At 45.9% G+C, this 27,373-nt stretch overlaps 1 protein-coding gene across 1 annotated transcript in view; it reads left to right on the plus strand.

Annotated features, from left to right (window-relative positions):
- The window catches only part of TRIB2 (tribbles pseudokinase 2), a 31,278-nt gene extending 7,217 nt beyond the window's left edge, over positions 1 to 24,061 (plus strand). The window contains exon 3 of the mRNA XM_003411891.3: positions 21,779 to 24,061. Within this exon, the coding sequence (XP_003411939.1) occupies positions 21,779 to 22,247 (469 nt within the window). The 3' untranslated portion in view covers positions 22,248 to 24,061. The remainder of the gene's footprint in view (positions 1 to 21,778) is intronic.
- Positions 24,062 to 27,373: the final 3,312 nt, after the last annotated feature.

Raw genomic sequence — 27,373 nt, forward strand, 5'->3', positions numbered from 1 at the left:
AGAAATACCACAGGTGGGTGGTTTTAACAAACAGAAATTTATTTTCTCACTGTTTGGGAGGTTAGAAGTCCAAATTCAGGGTGCCAGCTCTAGGGGAAGGATTTCTGTCTCTGTTGGCTCTAGAGGAAGGTCTTTGTCTCTTTGGCCTTCTGCTCCCTCCTGGGCAATCTTCCTGTGGCTTGCATTCTCTCTTCCTCCATCTCTGTCTGCAGCTTTTGATTGCTTGTTTTAATATCCTTTGTCTCTCAAAAGAGATTGATGCAAGGTACACCCTACACAAATCCTGTTTCATTAACCTAACAAAGACAACCCATTCCCAAATGGGAGTGTAACCACCCAACCCATTCCAACTCATAGCCACCCTATAGGACTGGGTAGAACTGCCCCATAAGGTTTTCAAGACTGTAATCTTTATGGAAATAGACTGCCACATCCTTCTCCCATGGAGCAACTGGTGGGTTCGAACTGCCAGCCTTTTAATTAGCGGCGGAGCACTTAACCACTACGCCACCAGGGCTCCTATCACAGGCATATAGGACACATATTTTTGGAAGACATAATTCAATCTAAAACAGTCCAGGTGAGAGGAAGGAAGCTTGGAGGACAGAGAAGTGGAATATTGCAATGTTTTAAGTGTCTTTAGAAAACAAATCATCACCTTCTCTTTAAAACCAAAAACCAAACCCGTTGGTGTCAAGTGAATTCCGACTCATAGTGACCCTATAGGTCGCTTCTCTATGGGTGTGATTAAATGCTCGAGGACAGGCGCCAGGATAGTCTGTGACACCGTGAATATGTATGATGTGGTGTTGGGCATTTTGAAGGTGGCTGCAAGTCTGTGTGGCATTTTCGAGGTGAATAATGCAGGGTTTGGGAAATTCCATCTTCAGAACACTTGGTGCCTAGAATCAGTTGTTTATGATTCACTCATTCGTTCACTATTTTAACAGATATTATTTAAGCCTATATTATGTATTAATCACAATTCTCAGTCCTATGAACATGAAGATGAATTAAATAGTCAATTGACCTAGAACATAAAGAGTTATGGACTATAAATAACAGTCCGAACCAAGTCAGGTGAGGACTGGGGGCTGGAGTCGGGGGTGGGAGGGCAATTCTGACTAGGACCAGGAGAGTCAAGAAGAGTTTTAAAGGGGAAGTGATCATGAAGCCAAAGCTTGCAAGATGAATTTGTTACAGGCGGTGTGGGAAGAACAGGCATTCCAGGTGAGGAAGCTGCCAATGCAAATGCGTGGCAACGTGAGGATCTTGTTATTTTAGGAGACAGCTGAACAGGACGTTGGGCATCTGGGTTGCATTCATGGTTCTGCCGTTAACTTATTACATTCTACTTAGCAGACCCCTGTTGGAGCCCTGTTTTCTCTTCCAGCTGACTTTGATTTCTCAAGCCACTGGTTTTTTTTTTTTTTTTTTCTTTTTTAAGAATGTGTTTTTTTCAGTGGAAGGAGTTCGTTTATATTCACTGCTCACTGGATTCTAAGAACTGTTCTAAAGGCTTCATGTATATAATATCATGGAATTTTCCTGAGTGCCCTGGGCATCTTCGTCCCCTGCTTGGAAGAGGTCAGTGAAGTAGAGGGTCTCTTGTCGCAAAGCTACTAAGGATCTGAGCTGGGGCCATCTGATTACAAGGCTAGTACACTTCATTTGGGAGTCCTCGGGTGGTACAAACAACGCACTCTGCTGCTAACCGAAAAGTTGGCAGTTTGAGTCTACCCAGAGGTGCCTCGGAAGAAAGGCCTGGAAATTTACTTCCAAAAAATCAGCAATTGAAAAGCCTATGAGGCACAGTTGTAGTCTGATTCCATGAGTCAGAATTGACTCCACGACAACTGTTTTTTGTTTTGTTTTGATTCTTCAGTCACTTAACAAACATTTCTTGATTGCCTTTTCTGTGTCTGGCACAGATCTTGCTGTCCAGCCTTTCTACCCTCCAGTAGTTTGCCATCTTGCCAGCCCAGCGACCTGTGATATTTTCAAGCCATTTGTTACCACAATGTAATGGCATCAGCATTAGAGAGAACTGGTCATGTGTGCTTTGATTTCTTCATCTCTGTAGTTTGAGCTGATTGGGAAGTAAATGTCTGAGAAGCTTTTTGGGATTAACCAAAGAAAAGGGCTTGTTGTTACTTAACCCAAGTGGAATAATTTCCCAGGCATTTATAATCCAACTGAATATACACAGTGCAGAGAGCCACTTGGATTCTGGGACCCACAGAGCTTGGTTATTTTTCCATATTTTTGTCCATCAAGGGAGGGGGCTGTGGGTATCTTTAGCAGCTCATGCCAGGGTGCCTTTACCTTTACTAACAAACTGAGGAAGGAGGAGCTCGTTTTAAGATCTAGAGTGTGAGGCGGCAGTTCTTAGGTTTTCTCTTCACCTCGGATGCTTGGAGCCTGGAGACCTAGGTTCTTACCCTGGTTTTGCCTTAATACCCTTTGTGACCTTGGGCAGGTTTCTTCCCCTCTGGGCCTGACTCTCCTTCTTTTATTGTCACTGGTCTTTTATATTGGCTGCAAGATCGTTTTTAAAGGAGCCCTGATGGCGGAGTGGTTAAAGTGCTCAGCTACCAATCGAAAGATCAGTGGTTTGAATCCACCAGCCACTCCAAGGGAGAAAAAACCTGGTGCTTTGTTCCCATGGAGATTATAGCCTAGAAAACCCTATGGGGCAGCAGTTCTACTCTGTCTTATAAGGTCACTATGAGTTAGAATCGACTCGAGGGCACACAACAACAACATTCAAGTCTTTTTTGAGTTAGCACATTTTAGATATGTGCTTCTTTGAATATTCTCATTTGGAAGATATACCCAACAGAATATCGACTAAGGTATCATCTTTGCCTCTCTGTGTTACGCCTTTCTTAAAGATGTAATAACTACAGGAGCAAAAGTAAGAGGTAGTATTTATTGCCCTCTTACTGTGAGGTTATAGTTTCACTCATTTAATTCCTTCTACAAACAGGGGAGGGGAGAGGGGTGTGTGAGTATCACCATCTCCATTTCATAGGTGAGGCCCTGCAGTGCAGAGTGGTAAAGTCTCAACGTTACAGACAGAAAAGAGAAGAACTAGGGGCATATTCTCCAGTCAGTCAGCACGCAAGTACACGTTTGCCTGTCAGAAGGAGTAAGGACGTGAATGGTCTCTGTCACAGGGCTCTGCGTCTTTACATAGAGCATCTGTCATCTTTGATGGTGTTCTCTTAGGAATTTCAGGCATCAGCAGTGTATGGGGGGTGTGTCCAGTGATAGCACATACATGTTAATTAGATATTTGGGAAGCAAGACACAGGAGGGTAGAGGTCTCCAGGTCACAGAACCATGGAGCAGGAGTGGACTCCAGAAGTCTTAGAGGATTTGTGCTTCAATCCTCTCATTTTGCCAACCAGGAAGCAGAGACCCAGAGGTAAGGGGACTCACCCAAGTGCCCACAGCTAACTGGAGCAAATAAGGGGCCAACTGAGATCTCGCAGTCCCTGCACCAGGGCTGTTTTCTCCGAGCCTAGATTTCTCCCTTATCACAAGATGTACAAGAGTGCTGAGGAGTGGGTCATGGCAAAGCTGAAATCCTTGAAGTCCCAGGACCCAGGGAAGAAATATTGAGATGCAAGAAGCTTCCAGCACAGGAACTGATGTTGAACCCAGAGATGTGCTTAACTTTGATGAAAGGACATGACCCTCTCTAGAAAGAACTAGAAAGGAATGTCAGCTGTAAATGTTAAGCCAGAATGGTTTACTGGAGGAAATACGTTAAAGCTAAATTCTTTTTAATCTCGAAGAGCGGTTCGAAGTTAAAGAGAAAACGTAAGGGATGGCTAGGAAACTTGGTATCATCTGTTATCAGCAGTCCGGGAGCACCTTTGCCTCGTGGGCTGTGCTTTGATGCTTATCACAGCCTCATAAGATTACCTGGAAGAATGACAACTACCGCATTGTGTTTGTGAGGACTGGGCCTCACAGGGGTTAAGTGACCTGGCTCAAAGTCGCACAGCCAGTCTGATGATCAAGCCATCATATCATTTCACCCTAGAGCTTTTTCCCTGCCCTTCACCACTCCGAGGTCCCAGTGGGCTTACCAGTCCAGAACATGGTAAGTGTCACTGCCCCTGGGCAGCTCTCAGAAGGTGGTTTCCTTTTTCAGGGACATTCTAAATGTTCTGAGCAGTAGCTCATAGGAACTTTATTTTTTCATCCAACTGTCAATTTTATGAAAAGGGAAACAATGTCTACTAGACTGTTTTTTTTAGTTGTTTTGTTCTTAACCTCTTGATTTCAGAGTGTGCACCTGATATTGTCACTCACCATATGTCTTCCTGTCTACTTCCTGACAGCCGTGGAGTTTCAGAGCAGTCGGCCTGTGTTTAGCCCAAACAGTGGCCTGCGTGGAACACATTGCCGGCATTTCCTGGGGGACAGTGTGAGGACAGGAGTCAGGGGCCTGGGGCCTCGTTGGGGCAATACTGCTGGTGGCTTTCGGCTCATTGGCCCTCAGTCATGCCAATTTCAATAGTGCTAAAGCTTCCCTCTTTCTCTATAATATGGAAATATTATGAGGATACAATGGGTCAGATCTGAAAGGCCTTTGAAAAATTAAACTACAAAATCTTTGTTTTCTAACTCTGTGCATTCCTATGAAGACAAAAAAAGGAAAAAAACTTCTAGAAGTACTTCATTAAAAAAAAAAAAAAAAACAGAACAAACCCATTGCTGCCCAGTCCGTTTCTACTCATAGTGACCCAATAAGAGGGAGTAGAATTGCCCCATAGGGTTTCCAAGGAGCTGCTGGTGGATTTGAACTGCTAACCTTTTGATTAGCCACCGAGCTCTCACCGCCAGCAGGGCTCCATTGCTTTATTAAGTATCAAATAATCAGACACCACTTTGGCGTATCAGTCTCCTCTCTCTCTGTCATGGATATGCTTCTAGTTCTTTGATGATCTGGAAAGCGATTGATGGAGGAGGCATTACATAGTGGAATTGGCCAAGTCTCACTTGGTCCAGAATGAGACCTGCCTATGGGCTGACTCCTTAGGTGTAGATTGTAGATTTGGTAACATCTGTAACTCCACATCAATCGCTATCCATGGAAACAGTGGAACTCTGAGCCTCTTCAAGTCGAATTTCCCTCTAGTAGCTATCGAAGCTTTAGACACAGATGACTCCCAAGATTATATGAAGACCCAGTGCCAGTTTGCCTTTGCTACTGCATTGAATTAGCAGCAGCTCAGAACCTTCTGCTTCCATTTTATTTTGATTTGGGTTTGAAATTCAAATTCTGGCTTTTTCGCTGCCAGATCTTGGGTGAGTCATTTAGTGTTTCTATGCTGCTTCAAAATAGGAATAATAATACCACCCCTGTTGGGTGATTGTAAGGATTAAAGGAGATGACTGTGTGATTCATGGGGCAGTGCAGGTGCTCAGTAAGTGGCACCTGTTCAAGCAGACATTGTCAACACAGTGATATGATTACGGGCGAGGAGTGCAGGGACAGTTCATGAAGAATGAGGTCCCTCCCTTGGGCAGCCTTTTCTGTGAGGACTGGAACCCTTGTGACGTAGGGGTTCGGGGTTAGGCCACGTCCTCCTCCAACTTTCTTTAATTCAGTTATAATCAGTAAATCAGTGCTAAGAGGGCAACCAGCTGGTCAATTGCATCAGATGTGGAACTTGAGGCCCAGAAAAGTACAAGGGTTTACAAAGGTTTACAAGAAGATGGATGCAAGAGAAGATGGATGCGAGTTAACAGAAGACATAATGCGAGGGAAGACAAACAGGAAGAATGGAGAGCCTGCTCCACCAGGTCTGGACAGGGCTACTGCTTCTGTTCCTGTTGCCTGAGAGTTGTTCCTGAAGGGCAGAGCCTTCAGTTTGCACTGCTAAAAGTGAAAAACCTCAAGACCCACAAGCATTGAGCAGTGTTTTGAAAAAATTAGCCCCTGATCCTGATGGAACTGTTCTTGGACACACCCTCTGCATCCCCAGGTCCTGCAGTAAAATCTGAGATGGTCTGTGCAAGTAGGAGGTGCTAGCCTGCAGGTGGGGGCCCTGGAATCAGATAAGAAAGCTGTGTCCAAGTCCCTACAGGGTTTGCCCTGTGCCTTCCAGTAATGATCTGCTTGGTCAGCCCATTATTTGGGGCCCCTCATTTCAACCTGAGCCCTAAGGGACGGCCTCAGCCTGGGCGAAGGCCAGCCATTCCAGCGTAGAGTCAGAGAGTTGCTGTCTGGATTCAAATCTGTGCTCTTCCACTTACTCATAAACATAACCTTGACAAGTTACTTAACCTCCGTGTGCCAGGATTGCCTCCGTGTGCCAGGGTAAAGCGGAAATAGTAAGAGAACTTTCCTCATAGATTTAAATGAATTGATGTAACCGAGCACAATGATTGGCGCAAGATCAGCCGTTGATAATCCTTGGCTCGTGCTGTGCTGAGCCTCCTCTGCACTTAGCGCCTGGCCTTCAGCAGAGATGCGGGCCACTTAGCTCAGGGACCTGGATGTGCCGAGCCCTGTAAGCTGGTGCAAGCCTTGAGCTCAGGAGAAACTCAGTGGCGCACTAGGAGGGAGCTGCCTATAGAAAGGTGGGAGAAGTGTTATTCCTACAGCTGTCTCAGTGTTCCTCAGCCTGATTTCTCTCTTCTCTTGGGACAAGGTTCCTTGTCACCCGTCTCCTCTCCATCTTGCCCCCAATCACAGTTCCGTGTTGACATTTCATAGCACAGAAATACCCCATGTGAACTCAGAAACATGCCTCTTTATGTATTTCTTCTTTGGCTAGAAGATCTTTATCTCTTGACGTCACAGGTTTCGTTTCCTCTGCTTCCTGGAAGCTGATTAGTGCCAGCTTCTGCAGGAGGGAAGCTGGGACCTTTTGCAGAAACCTGCCAGCCCAGGGGCTTTCGGATACAATAAATGCCATCTGCACGGTCTTGCACCTCCCTGTGGGGTGGAGACCTTTCTTCCTCCCCACCACACGGGGTCAGCTCTTTCAGGTGCTACTATCTATGTTGACTCTTCCTTTAGATCTTCATCTCGCTCCTGCCTCTGTTGAGGTTTCACTATTCAGACTCATACCTACCCCATAGGACAGAGTAGAACTGCCCCATAGGGTTTCCAAGGAGCGCCTGGTGGACTGCTGACCTGTGGGTTAGCAGCTGAACGCTTAACCACTATGCCACCAGGGTTTCCTCTAACAAAGTAGAGAGGGCAGAAATCAGAGCCCCAGAGACCATACCTTATTTTTCTTTCATTAATAGAAATTTTCATTATTTTAAGTTGTAGTATTTCTGTACTTTAGGAATGCATCCTTTTTGCTTTGAGGGGTCCCTGGGTGTACAAACAGTTAATATGCTCAGCTGCTAACAAAGATTGGATGTTCGAATCCCCCCACAGGTGCCTTGGAAGAAAGGCCTGGTAATCCACTTCTGAGAAATCAGCCACTGTAAACCCAGTGGGGCACAGTTCTACTCTGACATACATGGGATCTCCATGAGTTAGAGTTGACTCCATGGCTATAGGTACCAGCTTTGCTTTGATGGAGACAGAGCTGGTATCCCCTTATTATGTTGATCACCTTAAGGCACAGCCAACCTTTGGAGAAGGCTTGTCTTCCCTACCTTTTCCTGGGTTGGATAAGTGATCTCACTCCCATAGCACCCTGAGCTTGCCTCCATCACAGCATACCCTCTGTTCTATTCTAATTGTGTGCATATCTAGTCTATCCCATCTCCTGCTAGACTGGGAGCATCTTGCAGACCAAGGCTGCCTCCTGCCCCTGGAGCATGGCGGGCATTGCAGTTACTGCCCCTGGAGCATGGCAGGTGTTGCTATTTGTTGAATGAACGAGAATCTCCTTTTGGGGCAGGAACTGCTCAGATTGAAATCTGGTGGCAGGATGAGAGAATTGGGGATAAGTAGAGATTATTAACATCTAGGTCATTGCTCAGTATGAGAGCCCAGAAGGCTAAAAAAAAAAGACTTAGGAATCCCCCATATAGACACTTTTCCAAAGAGAGCTGTTTTCAGAGTTGCATACCCATTGAGAAGTTAACCAATCATTCCCTTTTGTTTAATGATGTGGACAAATGTGACATTTCTTTAAGTGTGTTGTCAGTGTCTTTGGCAGTGCGTAATTTCATCTGTGAAGGGTTTTTCTAACCACAGTCAGAGAGGGGAGATCTTTCTCAGGATCCCATGAGTGGGAGCAGGCTAGGAAGCAGGGATTCTGCAGCAGGACGCCTGGTTGGACTCTTTGCACATGTGCACCTAATATGTTAGCTGGTGGGCTAGACTGGGGCCCCCAGGCCGATGGGCCCCATAAATAGAGGGCACATCTTTAAGACTTGATTTCTCCACTTAGCTGTATGAACTTGACCTACCTTCTCTGAAATAAGTCTTCTTATCTTAGTGATGGGGAGAAGGTCAGAGATAATTATGTATGTAAAGTAGCCAGCACAGTGCCTGGTGTGTGGCAGGTACCTAAAAAGATAGCTACCGTCACTTCTATAGCTCATCATCTGATGGCTTTGAGCCTCATAATGCCACAACGCAGAGGGTTATTGATTTTGCTCACCATAAAAGGACATCATGTTTGGTAAAGCAGAGAGACAATGGAAACAAGGACATCCCTCAAAGAGATGAATTTATGTGATAGCAGCAAGAATGATGTCTTAGTCATCTCGTGCTGCTATAACAGAAAACCACAAGCGGATGACTTTAACAAAGAGAAATTTGTTCTCTCACAGCCTAGTAGGCTCAAAGTCCAAATTTAGGGCGTCAGCTCCAGGGGAAGCCTTTCTCTCTGTCGGCATTGGAGGAAGGTTCTTGTCATCAGTCTTCCCCTGGACTAGGAGCTTCTCAGCACAGGGACCCCGGGTCCAAAGGATGCACTATTCTCCTGGCTCTTGCTCCTTGGTGGTATGAGGCCCCCATGTCTCTCTGCTGGATCCTTTTTTATATCTCAAAAGAGATTGGCTTAAGACACTATCTTGAAGATCTCATCAATATAACTGCCGCTAATCTATTCCATTATATCATAGTGATAGGATTTAGAACACAGGGAAATTGCATCAGATGACAAAATGGTAGACAGTCATACAGTGCTGGGAATCATGACCTAGTCAAGTTGATGGATATTTTTTGGGTACACTATTCAATTCATGACAAATGGACTCAAACATGCCAATGATCATGAAGGACCAGGCAACATTTCATTCTGTTATACGTTAGTTTGCATGAGTTGGAGCTGGCTCAATGGTAACTGACAACAACCAAAAAAATTATTGAACACCTGTTATGTGCCAGATACTATCCTAGGTGCTGGGGACACTGCAGTACCAAATAAGAGGAAAATTCTTCCTCCGTTAGACTTACAGCCCAGTGAAATAATGAAAGATGTGGCAGTCTGCTTCCATAAAGATTTACAGCCTTGGAAACCCTATGAGGCAGTTCTGCTCTGTCATAAAGGGTCACTGTGGGATGGAATCTACTTGATAGCAGTGGATTTACTGTGTTTAAATTAACCAATTCAAGCCCTATGACCAAGATATGTTGCCACCGTTTCACAGATAACAACATTGAGGCACAATGTCTTTGAGCTAAGAAGTGGCAGACCAGGGGTTTGCACCCAGGCTCTCAAATACTATGTTGTTTTCAGGAAATAGACTAGATAAAATGCTACCCCATGTCCCTAAGCCATAGAAAGAATTTTCTCCTGCCATTAGACAGCAGCAAGAGTGCACCATGAGGACCTGGCCGTCTGGAGTCTAAATGAAGCGTGCAGTAGTTAGTTTCCTCTGAGCAGCCATGGCAGGCATAGGACTGGGCCGCGAGTTAGCAACCGACCAGCCAAGCCTCCTGTTGGGTCCAGTCGTTACTTCACCGGGGGAGTTTTGTTTTCCCCAAAGAACTGTTAAGACGAAGTCTATTTATCTCTCTATCTGCCATAACTAGCACAAGGCTTAGCACTGAAAGTACTTGGTGAATGTGTGAAAATTTATTGAGTGGATGTTTGAGTAGCACCTTATGCCCTAGAGACATAAATATTATAAGGACAGCCCCCTAGATACGCTGAAGGTAAAACGCAGTGGATTGGAAACGCATTTTAAATGTCCTTTACATGACACTCTGGGAGAGTTTTTCTAAATTACAGAATAAAGTCCAGCCTCTTTGAAAATATTTATGTGGACTCTAGACATCAAAGTTCTTAAGCCCAATCATACCTAGATGTCCTGATCTCTAGAATGTTGGAGCTGGGGCATCTTAGACACAGGAATCACAGTATTGCAAACATTTATTAAGCACCTACTATGTGCTGCTTGTAGCTCTGGTGGTGCAGTGGTTAGTGGTTAAGAACTACAGCTGCTAACCAAACAGTCAGCAGTTCGAATCCACCTGCCGCTCTCTGGAAACCCTGTGGGGCAGTTGTATTCTGTCCTATAGAGTCACAAAGAGTCAGAATCAATTTGACGGCAGTGGGTTTTGGTGTAATGCTTGGAGCCCCGGTGGCACAGTGGTTAAGAGCTCAGCTGCTATCCAAAAGGTTGGTAATTCGAATCTACCAGATGCTTCTAGGAAACCCTATGGGGCAGTTCTACTCTGTCCTCTAGGGTCAGTGTAAGGAATCAACTTGATGGCAATGAGTTTTTGTGTGTGTCTCCTACTAATAGTGCTAGATATTCGTGGTGCAATATGAAGAGAGTTCTTGCTGATTGGAAGAGACAGTGTAAAGATTATTTTTAGTACCATGTGATAGAGGAAGTGCGTGCAGCATAGTCATCGTGCTGGACAGCCTGCTGCTATGGAAAACACCTGGGCTTTTGAGGGGAGGGACAGAATAACTCTGACAGTGGGGTATGAGGTGGAGAGTGATTGCATCAGAGAGGGATGGGCTCCTGCATAGGCAGGTCTGAGTGATGTAGCAGGGGAAGGTGAAGGCAATGCAAGAAGGGGTTCCAGAAAGAATGGCAAAGGCTAGAGTAGGATGGGAAGTGCTGCTGGAGGGTTAGCTGTGGGAAGACAAAGATGAGGGTGCAGAGGAAGAAGGGGTCTGGGGCCTTGGCTGCATGCCCGTGACCTCAGATTTGACCTGAACTCCAGGAGGAGCTGTTGAAGAGATTCTGAACTGGGCAGTGATGTGGTCAGAGTTGTAATTCTGGGCATGTATGTAAAGGATGGGCTAGTGATCGACAGAAGGTGGGAGCCAATTTCAGGATGATGAGGCTTGAACTAGGACTATGACAGGGGGATTGAATTGGAGGTGGGGGTAAGTAAGGGGGGGGATTAAACCAAACCCTATCATTTTACAGGTAAACCAGGAGGGGAAGGTCCTTACCCAAGACTCCATAATGTGTTAGTGGCATAACCAAGAGCAGTGTCTAGAACTTGTTCAGTATGTGTTAAGGCATCTCTAGGAGAGCCCCAGTTTAGAACTCACTCTGCCAACTGGAGCATCCCCAACTTGCTCAGTGATATGTGTGGACAGAATTCCATTGACTGCTCCCCGAGTGCTCCCTGGGCTGGTGGGGTCTGGAGAGACTGAGCCCTGCCTGCATCCTCTACCCCACCACTGAGTCACTGATAGGAATGTTCTGGAGTTTGAATGAGCAGGAACAACATGTCTGGGTGCCCCTGGCTCTACCTGGATGAGGCACAGCTGGGTGGGCCCTTGGGCAGAGCTGTCCAGCACTGAGTTGTAGATTGCTTGTAGAAGCTTTTCTGAAATGCCAAATCAATTGATTTGTTAGGGGTCCTTCGGGAGCCAAGTCTCAGTGCAGTGGAGTGAGTGGTGAATGGAGTATTGATGAGGAGTTCAGAGCCGCACTGTCTTTTCTTGGGTTTCCCTGTCTGTTCCTATGGAGACAGAGACATACTTCCTCTGCCAGCGCCTCTGCGGCCTTCAGGCGTCACTTCTGTGGTTTCTTCACTGGCAGTGGGAAGGCATTCAGGGGTGGAATGGCTTCCCCCTTGCTTCCCGGGGCCATGATGAGTCAGAGCCTGAGGAGGACAACGCAGGCGGTTCCTCCAGGCTGGGCAGCCTGCTGATGTGCAAGACACCTGGGCATTTGAGTCAGATTGAGTTTCTCCTTCCCCACTCTGCTTTTCCTAGGCAAGTTACTTAATCTTTTTGAGCTGCAATTTTCTTACATCAATGGGCTCAGTAACACCCATCTCCCAGACTGTGGTGGTGGTGTAGGGTAATGAGGGGATTATGGCACTTTGTAGAACTAACCACCTCCCTCCCCTGTGCTTGGCCTCCCTACAGACTTCTCCCAGTATCCTGGAATGTGTCACTTATTTACTGCTGCTCTCCCCTGCTGATTTGGGAGCAACTTGTGATTTTTTTGTGATAGGAGTAGGGTCTTATTCACCACTCAATCTGTAGGACCTGGTGCAGAGTTGGCTCTCAGATTGAGATGACTGCAGAAAAAAATTCATGCAATGAAATGAGTGAAAATGTTTTGGGATAGTTCAGCAGCCTGTCGAGCTCTAACAGTGGCTACCAGATCAGGGTGATGTTGGTTGTGTGGTGGGACTGTCTTTCCCTGGGGTCCCCTTTAGCAATAACCCCAAGTGGGGCCCTTGCTTGCACAACTGGACTGGCAGCCAAGGTTGCTTTTCAGTAGCAGACAGAGCAAGGCCAGATCCAGCTACAGCTGAGCTTTCTGACTTGACCCTTAGCCTGCTTGGACCCACCCAACGTGATGGCCTTCACTGACTTCTCTGAATTTCACTGACCTCAGGCCGCCGGACTTCCTGTCCCTGCCAGGCCCACTTCGACTGGCTGAACTCCCAGGCCAACCCCACCCTGGCCCACCCTGTCCTGATCTCTTCCTGCCAAGAGCTCAGGGTGGTGTTTAAAGGCTTAAAAGCAAAGCATGATTTGTTTGTGTAGGCCATTTTTTTATATTGTAGATGGAACATTAGACTTCGAGGTTAAAAACCTGGGTTGTGTTCTGAGCTGGGCCAAGTCACACCTACTCTCTGTACCTCAGTTTCTTCATCAAGTAAACGGACAGAACAGTCACCTCCTTCTACCTCGTGAACTGTAAAACCAACCCATTGCCATCGAGTTGACTCCGACGCATAGTGACCCTATAGTACAGAGTAGAACTGCCCCATAGAGTTTCCAGGGAGCACCCGGTGGATTCAAACTGCCGACCTTTCAGTCAGCAGCCATAGCACTTAACCACTAGGCCACCAGGGTTTCCCATGAGCTATCGCAGTCAGATAACGTATGCAATGGTGAGCTGCCTGTCTTTTAGTTAGCAGCTGAGTGCTTAACCATTGTGCCACTGGGGCTCCTGTGGTCAAGTGCTAAGTAAATCTGGGGCCGTATTTGTCTCCATACACTCAGGGTCTCCCTTTAAAAGTTTTGCTTTCTTCAACACTGTAATTCTGGGATGTGAGTGTCATGACATATTTCCAGGAGAACACTGACATTAGAAATTTCCTGATGTGGTCTCAGATCTCTGTTTTTGCAGTTACCATATATATGGCCTTGGGCGTGTAATTCTCTATGCTCCTGTTTCGATTGCCTTTCAGTTTTGTTACAAGAAATAGAGATAGAGACTATAAACATCCCAGTCTTTATTAGATACTTAATACATGCACGTTACTTTGTGGTGGTGGTAACTATTTTTACTATTATCATTACTGTTAGAATTTCATATAGGAAGTGTTGTCATCACTGTAACTTAAGAATTAAAAAAAAAAACTTAAAATATTTGACATTTTGAAACTAGAAGAGCACTTTTCTGGCCATTTAGCCATTTGTTCTTATTTTACAGAGGAAAAACCGAGGCTGAAAGTGAAGAGCTATTGCCTGTGGTCAGGTGGGCCCTTTGAAGCCTGTGGTGGGGGGAGAGGAGGAGGAACAGGGTTTTCAAGGCCTTGCTCCTGCAAGGAGGCTGGAGTGGAACCACATCCTGCTGGCTCTGGCTTTCTCACCTGGCACCAGGATCAGGTGACACAAGGCCTGGGCCCTGGGCTGGGCTGGCATTGAGTACACAGGCTGCCCATGTGTGAGTCTTGTTCATTCAGCAGGTTGAAAGCTAAGCAGGCTGTTGCCTTCTTATGCCAGGGACAGATTGCAAAAGGCTAGCAGGGATCCAGCTTCTCTGGCCAGATACATCCTGCCTGGGGCTTGCTGCTCACAGGGAGGTGTTGCCTTCTCCTGAGAAGTTGCAGGAGATAATCACTGTCATTTATAGCTCTTCAGTCGCAAACACCACCACCACCACCACCATCCCCCCCCCCCCCCCCCGCACCACCTCCATGACGCACACCGGATCACCTTAATCTGGACTGCTGATACAAATGAGCCAGAGTGAGCTGGGCACATACCTGGGGGGTGAGCATTCCAGGTAGTGAGGAGAGTAAGTACAAAGGCCCCAGGAAGGAGCGTGGTCAGAGAATTCACATCTACTTCAGTCTGCCTGGGATTTGCATTTTATTCTTGCTTATCTCTTTTCCACTAGGCCCTAGCGTGAAGGGTGGGCACCTTATCTTCATACAGTCAGTAATTTTACAGTGAAACCTGTGAGAGCCGGAACTTGCTAGAATTGCTTTGTTTTTCTGGGTCTCTCATGTTTTCCACTTTTGACAGAGTGCAGTCTTACCGCTTTTCTATCGCTTATTTTAGTGGAAAATATTGGCGTTTTCCTTCTCTGACGGGTTTCTGCCTTACACAGTTTCCAGCTTTCACAGGTTGTACGGTCATTGCCACCCTTTTGTGCAGATCTACCATGCCTGGCACTTTGATAAGTACTGTACTTGTATTGGAGCTCTCGTGGCACCATGGTTAAGCAATTGGCTTCTAACCAAAAGGTCGGCAGTTCAGATCCACCAGCCACTCATTGGAAGCCCGACAGGGCAGTTCTACTCAGTCCTGTAGGGTTGCTATGAGTCAGAATCGACTCAACAAGTTTGGTACTTGTATTATTTCATTTAATCTTTGAAAAACTGAGAGGATGGGGGTTACTTGCCCTGTCTGTATGCCCAGTACCTAGTTTGGACCTCAAACAGAATCAGTGCTCATGTTGTTGTTAGGTGCCGTTGAGTTGTTTCTGACATATGGTGACCCCAAGTGTGCAGAATAAAACTGCTCCATAGGGTTTTCAAGATGGTAACCTTTCAGAAACAGGTTGCCAGGCCTGTCTTCCGAGGTTCCTCTTGGTAAGTTCAAACCGCCAACTAAATGTCTTAATTGCCTGAATGATTCGTGGGACATTTGAATTACTAGGTCCAGGTGCTTCTGTTGATATCTATGAAAATCAATTCTTTGCCCGGAAAATTCATAGTCCTCAGACTGCTTAGTGGACCTCAGAAGGTGAGAGACCGTTCTGTTCATTTTATCTTCCATTTCTGACACGTTCCAGCACCCTGCTAGGCACTTCACCTACATTATCTTGAGCATAGAGGACAGTAGTCCGGTTTCCCAGAGGAGGAAGCCAAGGCCCAGAGACATTCAGTAACTCATCTGCAGTTGCTTAGGAAGTCCATGGGGACCAGAGCTAAACCCTAACCCAGACCATCTGATTCCCCTACGCTCCCCCGACATGGCGTGCATCCTGAAAGGGCCTTGTTTAAAGACGGAATCCAGACCGCTTGCCTCGACCCTTGCCTATGAGTGATGTGAACAAGTGCAGGATGTTCCAAGGAGGAGGCAAGGTCAGAAGAAGGCTGTGAGTGCTTCGTTTCCTCCCTTCTTTTTCTAGGCTTCTTTTTCCTTCATGCCGGTTCCTCCCTCCTGCCCCAAAGGCCGACCTCTCCCTGACCCTGGGGTGCGCAAGTACCACCCACTTTGAAGGAACCGAGTTGACAAAGTGTCCCTGGGTGTGGTCTCCTGCGCTGAATTCTTTGGTAGGTGCGACAGGGCTGAGAGGGGCTGACCCCTGCCCAGAGGAAGGTGGGCACTCAGCCACTTATTAGCTATATGCTAGCTGCCTGGGCTTACTTAACTTCTCTGAGTCTTAAGCTCAGTATCCTTGAAAGGGAACAATAATACCTGCCTTGGAAGTTTATTTTAAAGAGAAAATACATGTAGATACCTAGTCTACATTTAGGCAAATAGATGACATTTGATACAGTAAAACCTGCAAAAGGCAGAACCTGTGTAAGGCAGAAACCTGTTAGAGAAGGAAAACTCAAAACTAAAGCAAGGTAGAATTCTTAACAGAGAGCACTCATAAGCGCCCTGTCAAAAGCACCCTGTCAGAGGTGGAAAACTTGCGAGACCTGGAAAAACAAGGCAGTCCCGTTGAGTTCTGGCTGTCCCAGGTTTTGCTATATTTGATTCTCAGTAGTTTTCAAAGCCAGAATTTGAACCCAGGTGTCTCTGACTTCAGGATAAAGCTTTTCTCTCTGAACTGGCCTGGTTTGTCTGACCATTCGGTGGCCCTGCCACAGGTACTGAACTCAACATGACAGATCCAGACCCTCCCCACTAAAGCCCTAGACTCTAAAAGGAAGGATGATGCATGCCAGATAGATAATGAATGGTGATTTATTTCATTCTCAGATTCAGTAAGTATTTGCATAGCTAATGAATCATCATCTTGAGGTGGGGGAGGAGGGAGGTGTGCTCCTCTGAAAACTAGTCACCATCAAGTGGACTCCAGCTCAGACTCATGGTGACCCCATGTGTGTCAGAGTAGAGCTGTGCTCCAGAGATAGGGTTTTCAATGGCTGAAATGTCCAAAGTGATTTGTCAGGCCTTTCTTCCAAGGCACCTCTGGGTAAACTTAAACCTCCAGCCTTTTGGTTCGTAGCCAAGGGTGTTAATTGTTTGCACCACCCAAGGACTCTTGCGAGGGCAGTTGAATTCATAAAATGGAGCCCATAACCGTTTCTTCTAAGGCCCTTGTTGCCCTCTGTCATTTGGAGGGCTTCTAGGAAGAGGAGTTAGGATGCTTTGAATGTGGGGAACACTGGTTGGTGCTCAGGGGTAGGAGGGTGTGAGGGGGTGAGGGACAGGGTCACAATCAAAAGTTGTGACTTAGAAGGAGACGGTTATGAAAATGGACCTTAGATTTGGCTTAGCATAAAGAGCTTGAGGTGGTAAGGACAGTTTCATGAAAGGGCTGAGGCAGTGGCAGTCAAAGTCCTTGAGATTATATCTGCCTTCTTCCCCCCACCAACCTCTTTCTGAGGTGTTACAGTTTATAAACCATGTCCTCCAGAGATCTTTCATTTGACCTCCACTTAACCCTGCCCGGGTAGACAGAGCAGGCAGAGTTGTTCCTTTAAAGGTAAGCACACTGATGCTATGAGGGGCAACTACCATGACTGCCCCTCTCATTCATTTTTTGCATACCTACTAGTTGCCAGGTCTTAGCACAGGTGCTAGAGGAATAGCAGTGTACATAGGTGCTGTTCACTACACACAAAGTGACCTCAGCCACCTGCCCATAAGCTCCTGAAGTATACATTCTGAAGGTGGGGAATGAGGTGATCTCCCTGAAATGACCACTGAAATAATACCTGCAGTATAAATACGTGGTCATGGTTGTTAGTTGCCGTCAGGTTGACCCTGGACTCTTGGGAACCCCATGCACAATGGAAGGAAACACTGCCCAGTCCCTCTCCATTCCCAGAATGGGTTGCCGGGCAGACCCCTGTGATCCAGGAGAGTTCTTATTGACAGATTTTCAGAAGTAGGTTGCCAGGCCTTTTTTCCTAGACTGACTTAGTCTGAAAGCTCTGTTGAAACCTGTTCAACATCACATCCACATGCAAGCCTCCACTGACAGATGGGTATTGGCTACCCTCGAAGTGTATTGGCCAGGAATCGAACCTGGATCTCCCTCATGGAAGACAAGAATTCTACCATTGAAAGACCACTGCCTCTCAAGTATAAATATGTAACTATATAAATGCATACTATTTCAGGTAGTGATAAGGGGAATGGGGCGTGCTGGGCAGTGGGTGCTGCTTTATATAGGATGGTCAGGCAGGGTCTCTTTAATAGAGTTCATTTGAGCAGAGACTGAAAGTGAGTGGGAGTGAGTTGTGCACTTACTTGGGGGAGAAAACATCCAGCAGAGGGAAAATAAGTACAGAGGCCCCCAAGAAAGAACGTGGTCAGTAGATGCATTTGAAGAATAGTAAAGAGTCCAGAATAGAGAAAGGGAGAGTGGCTAAAGATGTGGTTGAAAGGCCATGGGGTCACCTGCAGTCATGGTGGAGACATTGGCTTCTACGTTGAATCAGCTGAGATACCACTGGAGGATTTTGGCAGAGGAACTTGGCCCCAAACCTGATTCTAAGACTAGTGCTTGTTCCACTGGACTCTCCATTGTCACGCAGATGTGAGGGTTTATTACTCTCATGACTTCCACCACTATAATTATCCCATATCTACTCTCCTGCCAAGAATGGTGAAACTGGAGGTGAGGTATTTGGCTTACCCCTGAAGCTAGGCAAGAGCTGCTGATAGCAGAGCATAAGGGACAGGAGGGGGTCGGGAGCATGTTGAGAGAGCTTGCTTGTGCCTGTGGTTCACAGTGCCTTCTCCACCCCTCGCAGCTCGCTGACTCATCTCCAATCTCAGTGAGGCTGGTGTGGGTCAGCTCCACCTGCTACCTTAGATTAGAAGGAAAAGGAAGGAAGAGGTTTGTTTTTAATCTGCTCAATTTCAGATTAGCACATCTAGATCCTTTCCTATTTTTATCGAGTATTAGCTGGAGGGGGAGGTGACAAACACGTAGCTGTCTGTATGGGGGAACAGATAAAAAGGTCTATGTCACAGAATCGCAGAGTGTTAGAACTGTTAGGGACCTTCAGACTGCCTTGTCTAATGCTCTCCTTTAAAGGCTGAGAAGCAGAGGTGAATGACTCACCCACAGTCACAAAGCAGGTGAGAGATACAGCCCAGGGTGCAAACAGGCTGTCTTAGCTCCTAGCCCAGTGCCTTTTCCGGTTACCACAACCATTTTTTGCTCAGTGGAAATTTATGCAAGGAGAGTAGACACTTCTTGACCCTTGAAACCCCCATAGTCCAGATATGAAATCTTACAAATAACCTAGGATTTCACCAGGACTTTTTGCAGTAGAGAGCTCCCGGTAACAATCCTTGGTTAGTTTGAACATCACCGCCCTTCTGCAACACTCTCTCAGAACATATTGGTCACCCTGAAGCGCTAAGACTTGCAGTTGGAGGAAGGAAGAGAAATAGCAGTGGATGGATCTGGTTTATACTCTCTTGCTTATGACTAAGAGGCAGTTGTCGTTTTTCCAAGTATGTTCCTGTTCTCAGCTCATTTGAGCCTCATTAACATCACCTTGGGGCTAAAAGGTAGATGCTTTTATGTGCGCAGGGATATGGGCCTTGTAAGTGCTATCTAAATTCTAACTCCAACTCCTCTTCCCTTTTCCCTGTCCCATGTCACCTTCTTAGCAAGCCTTAACCGATGTGATGGAATGGGATTAACCAAGTTTATGGGGCCTGAGAACTACTGGACTCTGCAGTGTCAGTGTTTGGGCAGGGAGAATAGGGGGAGGGTTTTGGTTTCAAGAACTGAAAGGTAGAAATTATTAACTTTCTACTGAGAAGGATAGCAGGTTAGGGAAATAGGAATTCTCTAGAGGCCCCTGGGTTAAGAAAGGAGATTGGCTAATGAGCTTGGAGTGCTGGGTAAGGCAAATGCATGACTCACAGTGCAGCCTCTAATGAGATACTTTGTGTCTTGACACTCAGTTTCTTTTGTTATAAATCAGGTGCAGTAAAGTGTGAGCCTTCAGCTCATTCAAAAGTATTTACTGAACACTTATTTATTTTATACCCAACGATTATATCAAGCCCTACTGGGGACAGAGAGATGTGTAAAGATTATTTCTAGTTTCTAGGGACTCAGTTTAATGGAGGATTTCTCCAACACTCCAAGGAAAGTCTCTCATTCCCATCAGCAAAGTAATTATTTGTAGCTATTGAGTTGATTTCTACTCATAATCACCCCATGTGACAGAGTAGAATGGCCCCGTAGGGTTTTCTTGGTTGTTATCTTTGTGGGAGCAGATTACCAGGTCTTTCTCCCACAGAGCTGCTGGGTGAGTTCAGACCGCAGACTTTTTTGGTTAGCAACTCGGTGCTTAACCATTGCTCCACCAGGGTTCCTTTAAAACCCATTGCCACTGACTCAATTTTGACTCTTAGTGAACCTATAAGACAGAGTAGATCTGCCCCATAGGCTTTCCAAGACCGTATTCTTAACAGAAGCAGATTGCCACATCTTTCTCCAAAAGAGCAGCTGGTTGTTTCCAACCACCGACCTTTTGGTTAGTAGCCATGTGCTTAACCATTGTGCCATCAGGACTCCTTTAATGGTTCTTAAGTGGCAGAGGAAAACCTGGGGACGGTGTAAGTAGTTTGAAAAGGACGTCAGGCTCATTCTGCTGTCCACACACACACACGCATGCACAGTGAGAAATCAGAATCATAGGTGTGGTCACAGAAACAGAGGATAAAGGTAACCTAAATCAGATGAGGGAGGGAGCCCCTAGGTATTGCAAACGGTTAACGTTTTCACTTCCTAACCAAAAGGTTAGAGCTTCAAGTTCACCCAGAGGTGCCTCAGAAGAAAGGTCTGGTGATACACTTCTGAAAACTCAGCTACTGAAAACCTTATGGAGCACAGTTCTTCTCAGACACGCATGAGGTCTCCAGGAGTTGAAGTTGACTCGATGACAACTGGTTTTTAAGTCAGATGATAAGTACCATGCCAAGGACTAGGCCCAGACAATGCTCCTGAAGTAGGATTGGTGGGCTAGGAGATGACATCAGCAGAAAATCTGGGAAAGAAAAGATGGGCTTGAGCGGAGGATGTGGGCCTCGAAAGTTCAGGGTGTGTGAGTCCACTCCTACTCGACATTCCCTGGCTCTGGTGTAGCAGAAGGAGCAATAGGATTGACTCAGGAAGGGTTCTGGGTCAAGTCTTCTCTATTCCCAGCTAAAAGGCTTTGGGCAACTTATGGAATCTCTGTGGGCCTGTCTTGTTATCTGTAAAATGGGGTAGTAAAATCCTATATGTCTGACAAGAGAAAGATTGTGAGGCCAAAAGGCATTTAAATAATATGAAAGGACATTCAGACTGTGTTACATCAGGTCAGCCTGATGTTCATAGGAAGTTGTGTACAGAGCATCTTTGGGCTTCCTAGTTGATTAGGTCTGGGCTTGATTCCTGTGAGTCCCTATCATCACCCTTCTGTGACTTTGACAGAATTACTTAATCTGTCTTTTGCTGATCACTAAGACAGGGGTGCTAAGAATGTTATTTATGGTTTGCTTGCTTCCCGAAGGTCTGTGTCCTGTAATACAATGTAAGCTTCATGACAAAAAAACCTGTCAGTCTCGTTGACATATGTGCTCCCAGCCCCTGCAGTGGTGCCTGGAACATAGATGTTGCTCAGTAAATAATGTTTGGCTGGTCAAATGAATGAATGAATGGATGAGGAGTCATTAGAGTTCCCAGGTGATGCAGGCAGTTAATGTGCTTGGTTGTTAACCTAAAGGTTGGCGGTTCGAGTCCACTCAGAGGCATGTTGGAAGAAAGGCCTGGTGATCTACTTCTGAAAAATCAGCCATTGAAAACCCTGTGGAGTGCAGTTCTACTCTGACACACTTAGGGTCACTGTGAGTCAGAGTCAGCTTGGTGGCAACCTTTCTTTTTTTTGGAAATGAGCAAGAGCTGTATTATAACGATGGGGTTAACATGCCTCAGATCACCCTCAGGACTTCATGTTTTCCTCCTTCTCTTGCAGGACTCGGGTCAAGCTGGAAAGCCTGGAAGATGCGTACATTCTGCGAGGAGATGATGACTCCCTCTCCGACAAGCACGGCTGTCCAGCTTATGTAAGCCCAGAGATCTTGAACACCAGTGGCAGCTACTCGGGCAAGGCAGCCGACGTGTGGAGCCTGGGAGTGATGCTGTATACCATGTTGGTAGGGCGGTACCCTTTCCATGACATTGAGCCCAGTTCCCTCTTCAGCAAGATCCGGCGTGGCCAGTTCAACATTCCAGAGACTCTGTCGCCCAAGGCCAAGTGCCTCATCCGGAGCATTCTGCGGCGGGAGCCCTCAGAGCGGCTGACCTCCCAGGAAATTCTGGACCATCCTTGGTTTTCTACAGATTTTAGCGTCTCGAATTCAGGATATGGTGCTAAGGAAGTATCTGATCAGCTGGTGCCGGATGTCAACATGGAAGAGAACTTGGACCCTTTCTTTAACTGAGCTCCCACCCCACCGAGACTAGGGAATCCGCAGGTACCAGGAGCGAGAGAGAGGGCATCAGGAAGGAGTTCGTCCAGGGAACACGCATCGCCCGCTTGGTAGCAAGAAAGACACTCACACTCACACGTTTCTTGGTTCAAAGAAGGAAAACCTTCAAGGAGCTGACTAACCATGTAGCATGGGGGCAAGAGACATGGGGGGGTGGGGTTGGGCTCTGTGATCAGGTCCGATGGGTGGGATTGAAGCAACAGGGAGCATCCTGGGGCTTCTCTTCCCTGATGGAGCAGAGGAGACCACCCCTGGCAGTTGGGCCTCTTCCACCTACCCCCCTTTTTGTTTTGTTCAAAAATAGTTGCAGATCCTGACAGAACGGAAACTCTCTGCCTCAAACTCACATCTTGGCATCGCACTGTTAGCGTTTAACTTCTTGTCATGATTCAGGGCAGGTATAATTGGCTGAGAATATCTTCTTCTTTTTAAATCAAGCCAACCACCTATCTGATCATTAATTCGGTGCACACAGACTGACACGCAACCTGGGTGCTAAACTAAAAGAAAACAAAAAAAAGTCCAGTTTGTGTCTCTTAATAGCTCTCTTCAACTCATTTCTTCTAAATAAACTCTTTAGTATCCTGGTCAGGAAATGACAACGTTAAGGCTTTGCTCCCCGAAGGGGAAAAAATCTGCCCTTTAACAAGCTATTCTGTTTTGTGTCAGTTGGTTTGTGGCAGGAAGCTACTCGAAGCCAGACTCCCAGATGCATTACTCCTATCATAGTTTAAAGTGGAGGGGAAAGAAAAGGAAGAAGGAAGGAAAAGAGAAAGTCAACTCCTTAATTGTTGCTTTTTTTCTCTTGAATGATGAGGGTTTGAATTACAGGCATTCCTCTTTGCTGAGATGATAACCGTGGCCTGAGATAGCCCTGGGAGTCTTAAGCTTTTGCAACACTCTGATCTCAACTAAACATTTTGTCTTTGTTTTATTGGAAACGAGTGAAACAAAGCAGGTTGTCCCACATGTATCAAATACAGGGCAGCTATTTAGTTTTCTTTATGAAGAATGATCCTTTTAGCTTGGGAGGCCCTCTGGTTTGGAGTAAACCCTCAATAGAGAGAGTGGGAAGGATAATAAGCTGAAAGCTAGGATGATATAAATAAAAACAGCTCTCTATCCCAATACGCACCTTTGTATTTTCAAGAACTCTTCTATTTATTAAGGAAAATGTCACATTGTGATGTATTAAGCCAGTACTTCAATTACGGGTTGACTTGGGATGACATGTTACATGCTGTAGTTAACATTTATCATTTTTTTTTTCTTGTTTGAGTATTTCTGTCCCTGAAATAACCTTTTATTTGGCTTTTCTAGATAGCTTTATTTGATTTTGAGTGGCAAAATGTTTTTTATTACTGCTTTTCTATTGCTGTATGATACAGAAATCTTTGGCATAAATATTTGTGTTTCCAGTACCTCAGTTGTTTGGATTTTACTGCCTGTATATGTTTTGTGAAATGGTCATGTTTTTGGGTAGGTAACACGTGGACTCTAGTAGGTAAATGTTACTTGAATCTGTGCTTAATTCTAGTATGTGGCATGTATGTGCAGACCCTTGGATGCTTTATGCCTGCTCAGCAGGAGCCATGTTGTTCACGTTCCCAGGAGGGCGGCTTGACCGCTCATAATCAGGAGACAAGGCGGCCATGGATTTGCCCTTGGTTCTATTTTGATAATGGAAGATATAAAGGAGAGAGGGTTTTTTTTTGTTTTTTGTTCTTTTTAACATTCTGAAGACGGTGCTGTGTCAAGGAGGACCTTTTTTTCTTCCCCCCCTCCCCTATTTTTTAAGTCCCTTGTTAGGAGGAAAGATTGAGGGATGTGCATGGTGAGGATCTATGGCCTCTGGTGCTTTGTCATGTATTTGGTTTCATGTTTTTGTCCTAATCTCTTCAATAAATAAAATTGTGCGTATTTAACTAAAATTTTGGGGTTTGGAAAAATGATTGTTTTTTACCAACTGTTTGTGGCCCCCCCCACACACACACCCCACGTCTAAGAACTCTGTGTTCTCATAGGTGTTCATTCTTTGCGGGTAAACCATGACTACTATTGATAAAAAAGGAAGGCTGTCTTTCATTACTTATGGGTAGATGCTGGCCAATTTAGATATACTGTCTCACTGAACTGAGCTTTTTAATAACATCGTTGTTAGCTGCTTTCAAGTTGGCCCGACTCATGGTGACCCCCATGCACAATGGAGCCAGGTACTGCCTGGCCCTGCACCATCCCCACGATCAGTTGTGGGTTAGACTGTTGTGATCTACAGGCTTTTCATTGGCTGATATTGAGAAGTAGATCACCAGGCCTTTCCTCCTAATCTATTTTGGTCTAGAAGTTCTGCTGAAACCTGTTCCGTGTCATAGCAACACACAAGCCATTGACAGATGGGTGGTAGCTGTGCTTGAGGTACACTGGCCAGGAATTGAACCCAGGTCTCCCGCATGGAAAGTGAGGATTCTGTACCAAAGAACCACGAGTAATGGAAGATATAAGATTTATAAAATAAACCAATTGTGTTTCTATTACATATTAGGAAACAAGCCCAGAAAGGTTCAAAACTTGTCCAAGGTTAAACAACCTGCAAGTATTAGAGCCAGGACTGAACCCCAAGTCCGTCTCATTCCAAAGTGTGTTACCCTTTCTTCTATGTTAGAGCCTAGAAGCTCTCCGAGAAAGTGAACAAATAGCTCTGTTTTAGACAGGCTTACCTAGAGTTCAGGTAATCCAGAGTTCCACATGGATTCACCAGGAAGAACAACATCGGCACACCTGATTGGAAAGCTCCAAGGAGGAAACCACCCGACTTCTAGCAACTAGTATTCACCCAGCAATCTTTTTCTCCATCTTAGATCCACAGCATGTCAGAGCTAGATGGGCTGCACTGATGATCTTACCCATCATGCCCCGCATTTAACAGAAGAAGTAACTGCAGCCAGAGAATCTCAGTTTGAGTCATGAAACGTTTAGTCAGCACCTCCTCTGCCAGTTTCAGTGTTAGCTGAGGAGACAGACAAGGAAGCAGACACAGGCAATGGGCTGAATTGGGTGAACACAGGATTCAGTGGAAGCCTATAGGATGGCACCTTACCAGTCTAGGACAATCAGGAGGTGTCCTGGGAGGGGTGGCACCGAGTCAGTCCAGAAGGACAAATGGTTTAGGTAACTAAGAGAAAGCAGTAGCACTCTAGGCAGAGGAAACAGTATGAGGAGTATTTAAGACTTGCTCAAGTTAAGAGCATTAGTGCCAAGCTGTGAATGGAGCTCATCAAAGTTCTTCCAAAAGAGTGGAGCTTGTAGTGCATGGTAGGACATGGCTAAAGAGTTGGTTTTATAGCCTGTGGGACCAGTCTTCTAAGTTCCGAAAGTGTTTGCCATTCAGAGAAATCACCTCTGTATCCCTAGCTCCTGGTCCAGTGGCTGGCACCTGGCCCAGTGCTCAGATCTCTGTAGGTAGGTGTTAGGTGCTCAGTAAATAGCTGTTAATTGATGTATAGTTTGTGCCAGGAGGACTCTATCCTGCTGGGTTTCCTTCTGCCTTAGTTATCTAGTGCTGCTGTAACAGAAATAACACAAGTGGATGGCTTCAACAAAGAGAAATCCATTCTCCGAGTCTAGTAGGCAAGAAGTCCAAACTCAGAGAGCCGATTCCCAGGGGAAGGCCCTCTCCCTCCATCGGCTCTGGAGGAAGGCCCCCACCATCAATCTTACTCTGGTTGAGGAGCCTCTCAGGTGCAGGCACTCCGGGTCCAAAGGATGCACTCTGTTTCTGGTGCTGCTTTCTTGGTGCTATGAGGTCCCCCGGTCTCTCTGCTCGCTTCTGTCTCCCATATAGAAAGAGAGATTGGTTTAAGACACAATCCAATCCTGTAGAGCTCATCGACATAACTGTCACTACTCCATCTCATTAACATCATAGTAATAAGATTTACAATATGTAGGAAAATCACATCAGATGACAAAATGGCGGACAATCACACAACACTGGAAGTCATGGCATAGCCAAATTGATGCACATTTGGAGGGGGGAGACGATTCAATCCATGACACTTTCTAACCCCAGTTTTCTAAGATGCATATTATTAGAAAACAGCCTTTGCATGTATCAAAGCCTTCCAGGGGCTTTTGCTGGGGCGCATGTAGGCTGATGCAATTTCTTTGCTCTTTCACTGCCTATGATTAAGCAGAAATGGGCTTCTTGCCTAATGAATGCCTGTTCGAATTGTGTTCTATCAAACTTTCGCATGCGTGGTTGCTGGGGGAAGGGAGTTGTTGGCACACATACTTCCAGCCTTTATATAATGAGCTTCCACCTTTGGTGGGAACCCAGAATCAGCAAGCTGCCTCCTCACTTAATGCTGAAAGGATTAGCCAGTGGAAAATCTTTTATTCTCTAATCCCTTTGAGGATAGCTACTTCATCTCCTTCCTACCCTGAATCTGGACCTGGGGCAGGGCAAAGGCCTGGGCCACTGGGACTATAGGCAGAGGTGTGGGGAGGTAACAGGCTTGGCTCTGAAGGCGGACTCAGTCTCCTATTAGCTGTGACCAGACAAATCACTTAACTTTTATAAGGACCAAGGGTGTCGTGAGGATAGATAGGGTTAAGACATGTCAGAGACTAAGACCTATGCCTGGCTGAAATGGTAACTGTTACTATTATCAGCTAAAGGGATAATAGGGCAGGGTTCTTTTGACTGGTGTGGTACCAGAGTTAATATATTAGGAGCCATCCGGGAAAGATGAGAGGAACCCGGTGAGACCCCACGCAGCTCCACTTTTATCAGTTTTATAAACATAATTCTAGTGTCAATTTATAGGGAGGAGAATAAGGGTTCTGCTGCTATATATATTTGAAAACCATTGATCAAGTCCAACTCTTATATTTTATGGCAGAGCAACTAAGATCTGAGGCGGGGCAGTGGGGGGTGGAGGTAGAGTATTACCAGAGTCACCCAGAGTAGGCGATAGAGTCTGAGCTGGACGATCAAGGTGTGCAAGTGCTTGTCAGTGGGATAACGCCCCACAAACTTCAGGGGTTCTTATTATTAACCCAATTCTTCTCACCATTTT

The sequence above is a fragment of the Loxodonta africana genome, chromosome 12, assembly GCF_030014295.1.
Source record: "Loxodonta africana isolate mLoxAfr1 chromosome 12, mLoxAfr1.hap2, whole genome shotgun sequence".
Classification (NCBI taxonomy): domain Eukaryota; kingdom Metazoa; phylum Chordata; class Mammalia; order Proboscidea; family Elephantidae; genus Loxodonta; species Loxodonta africana.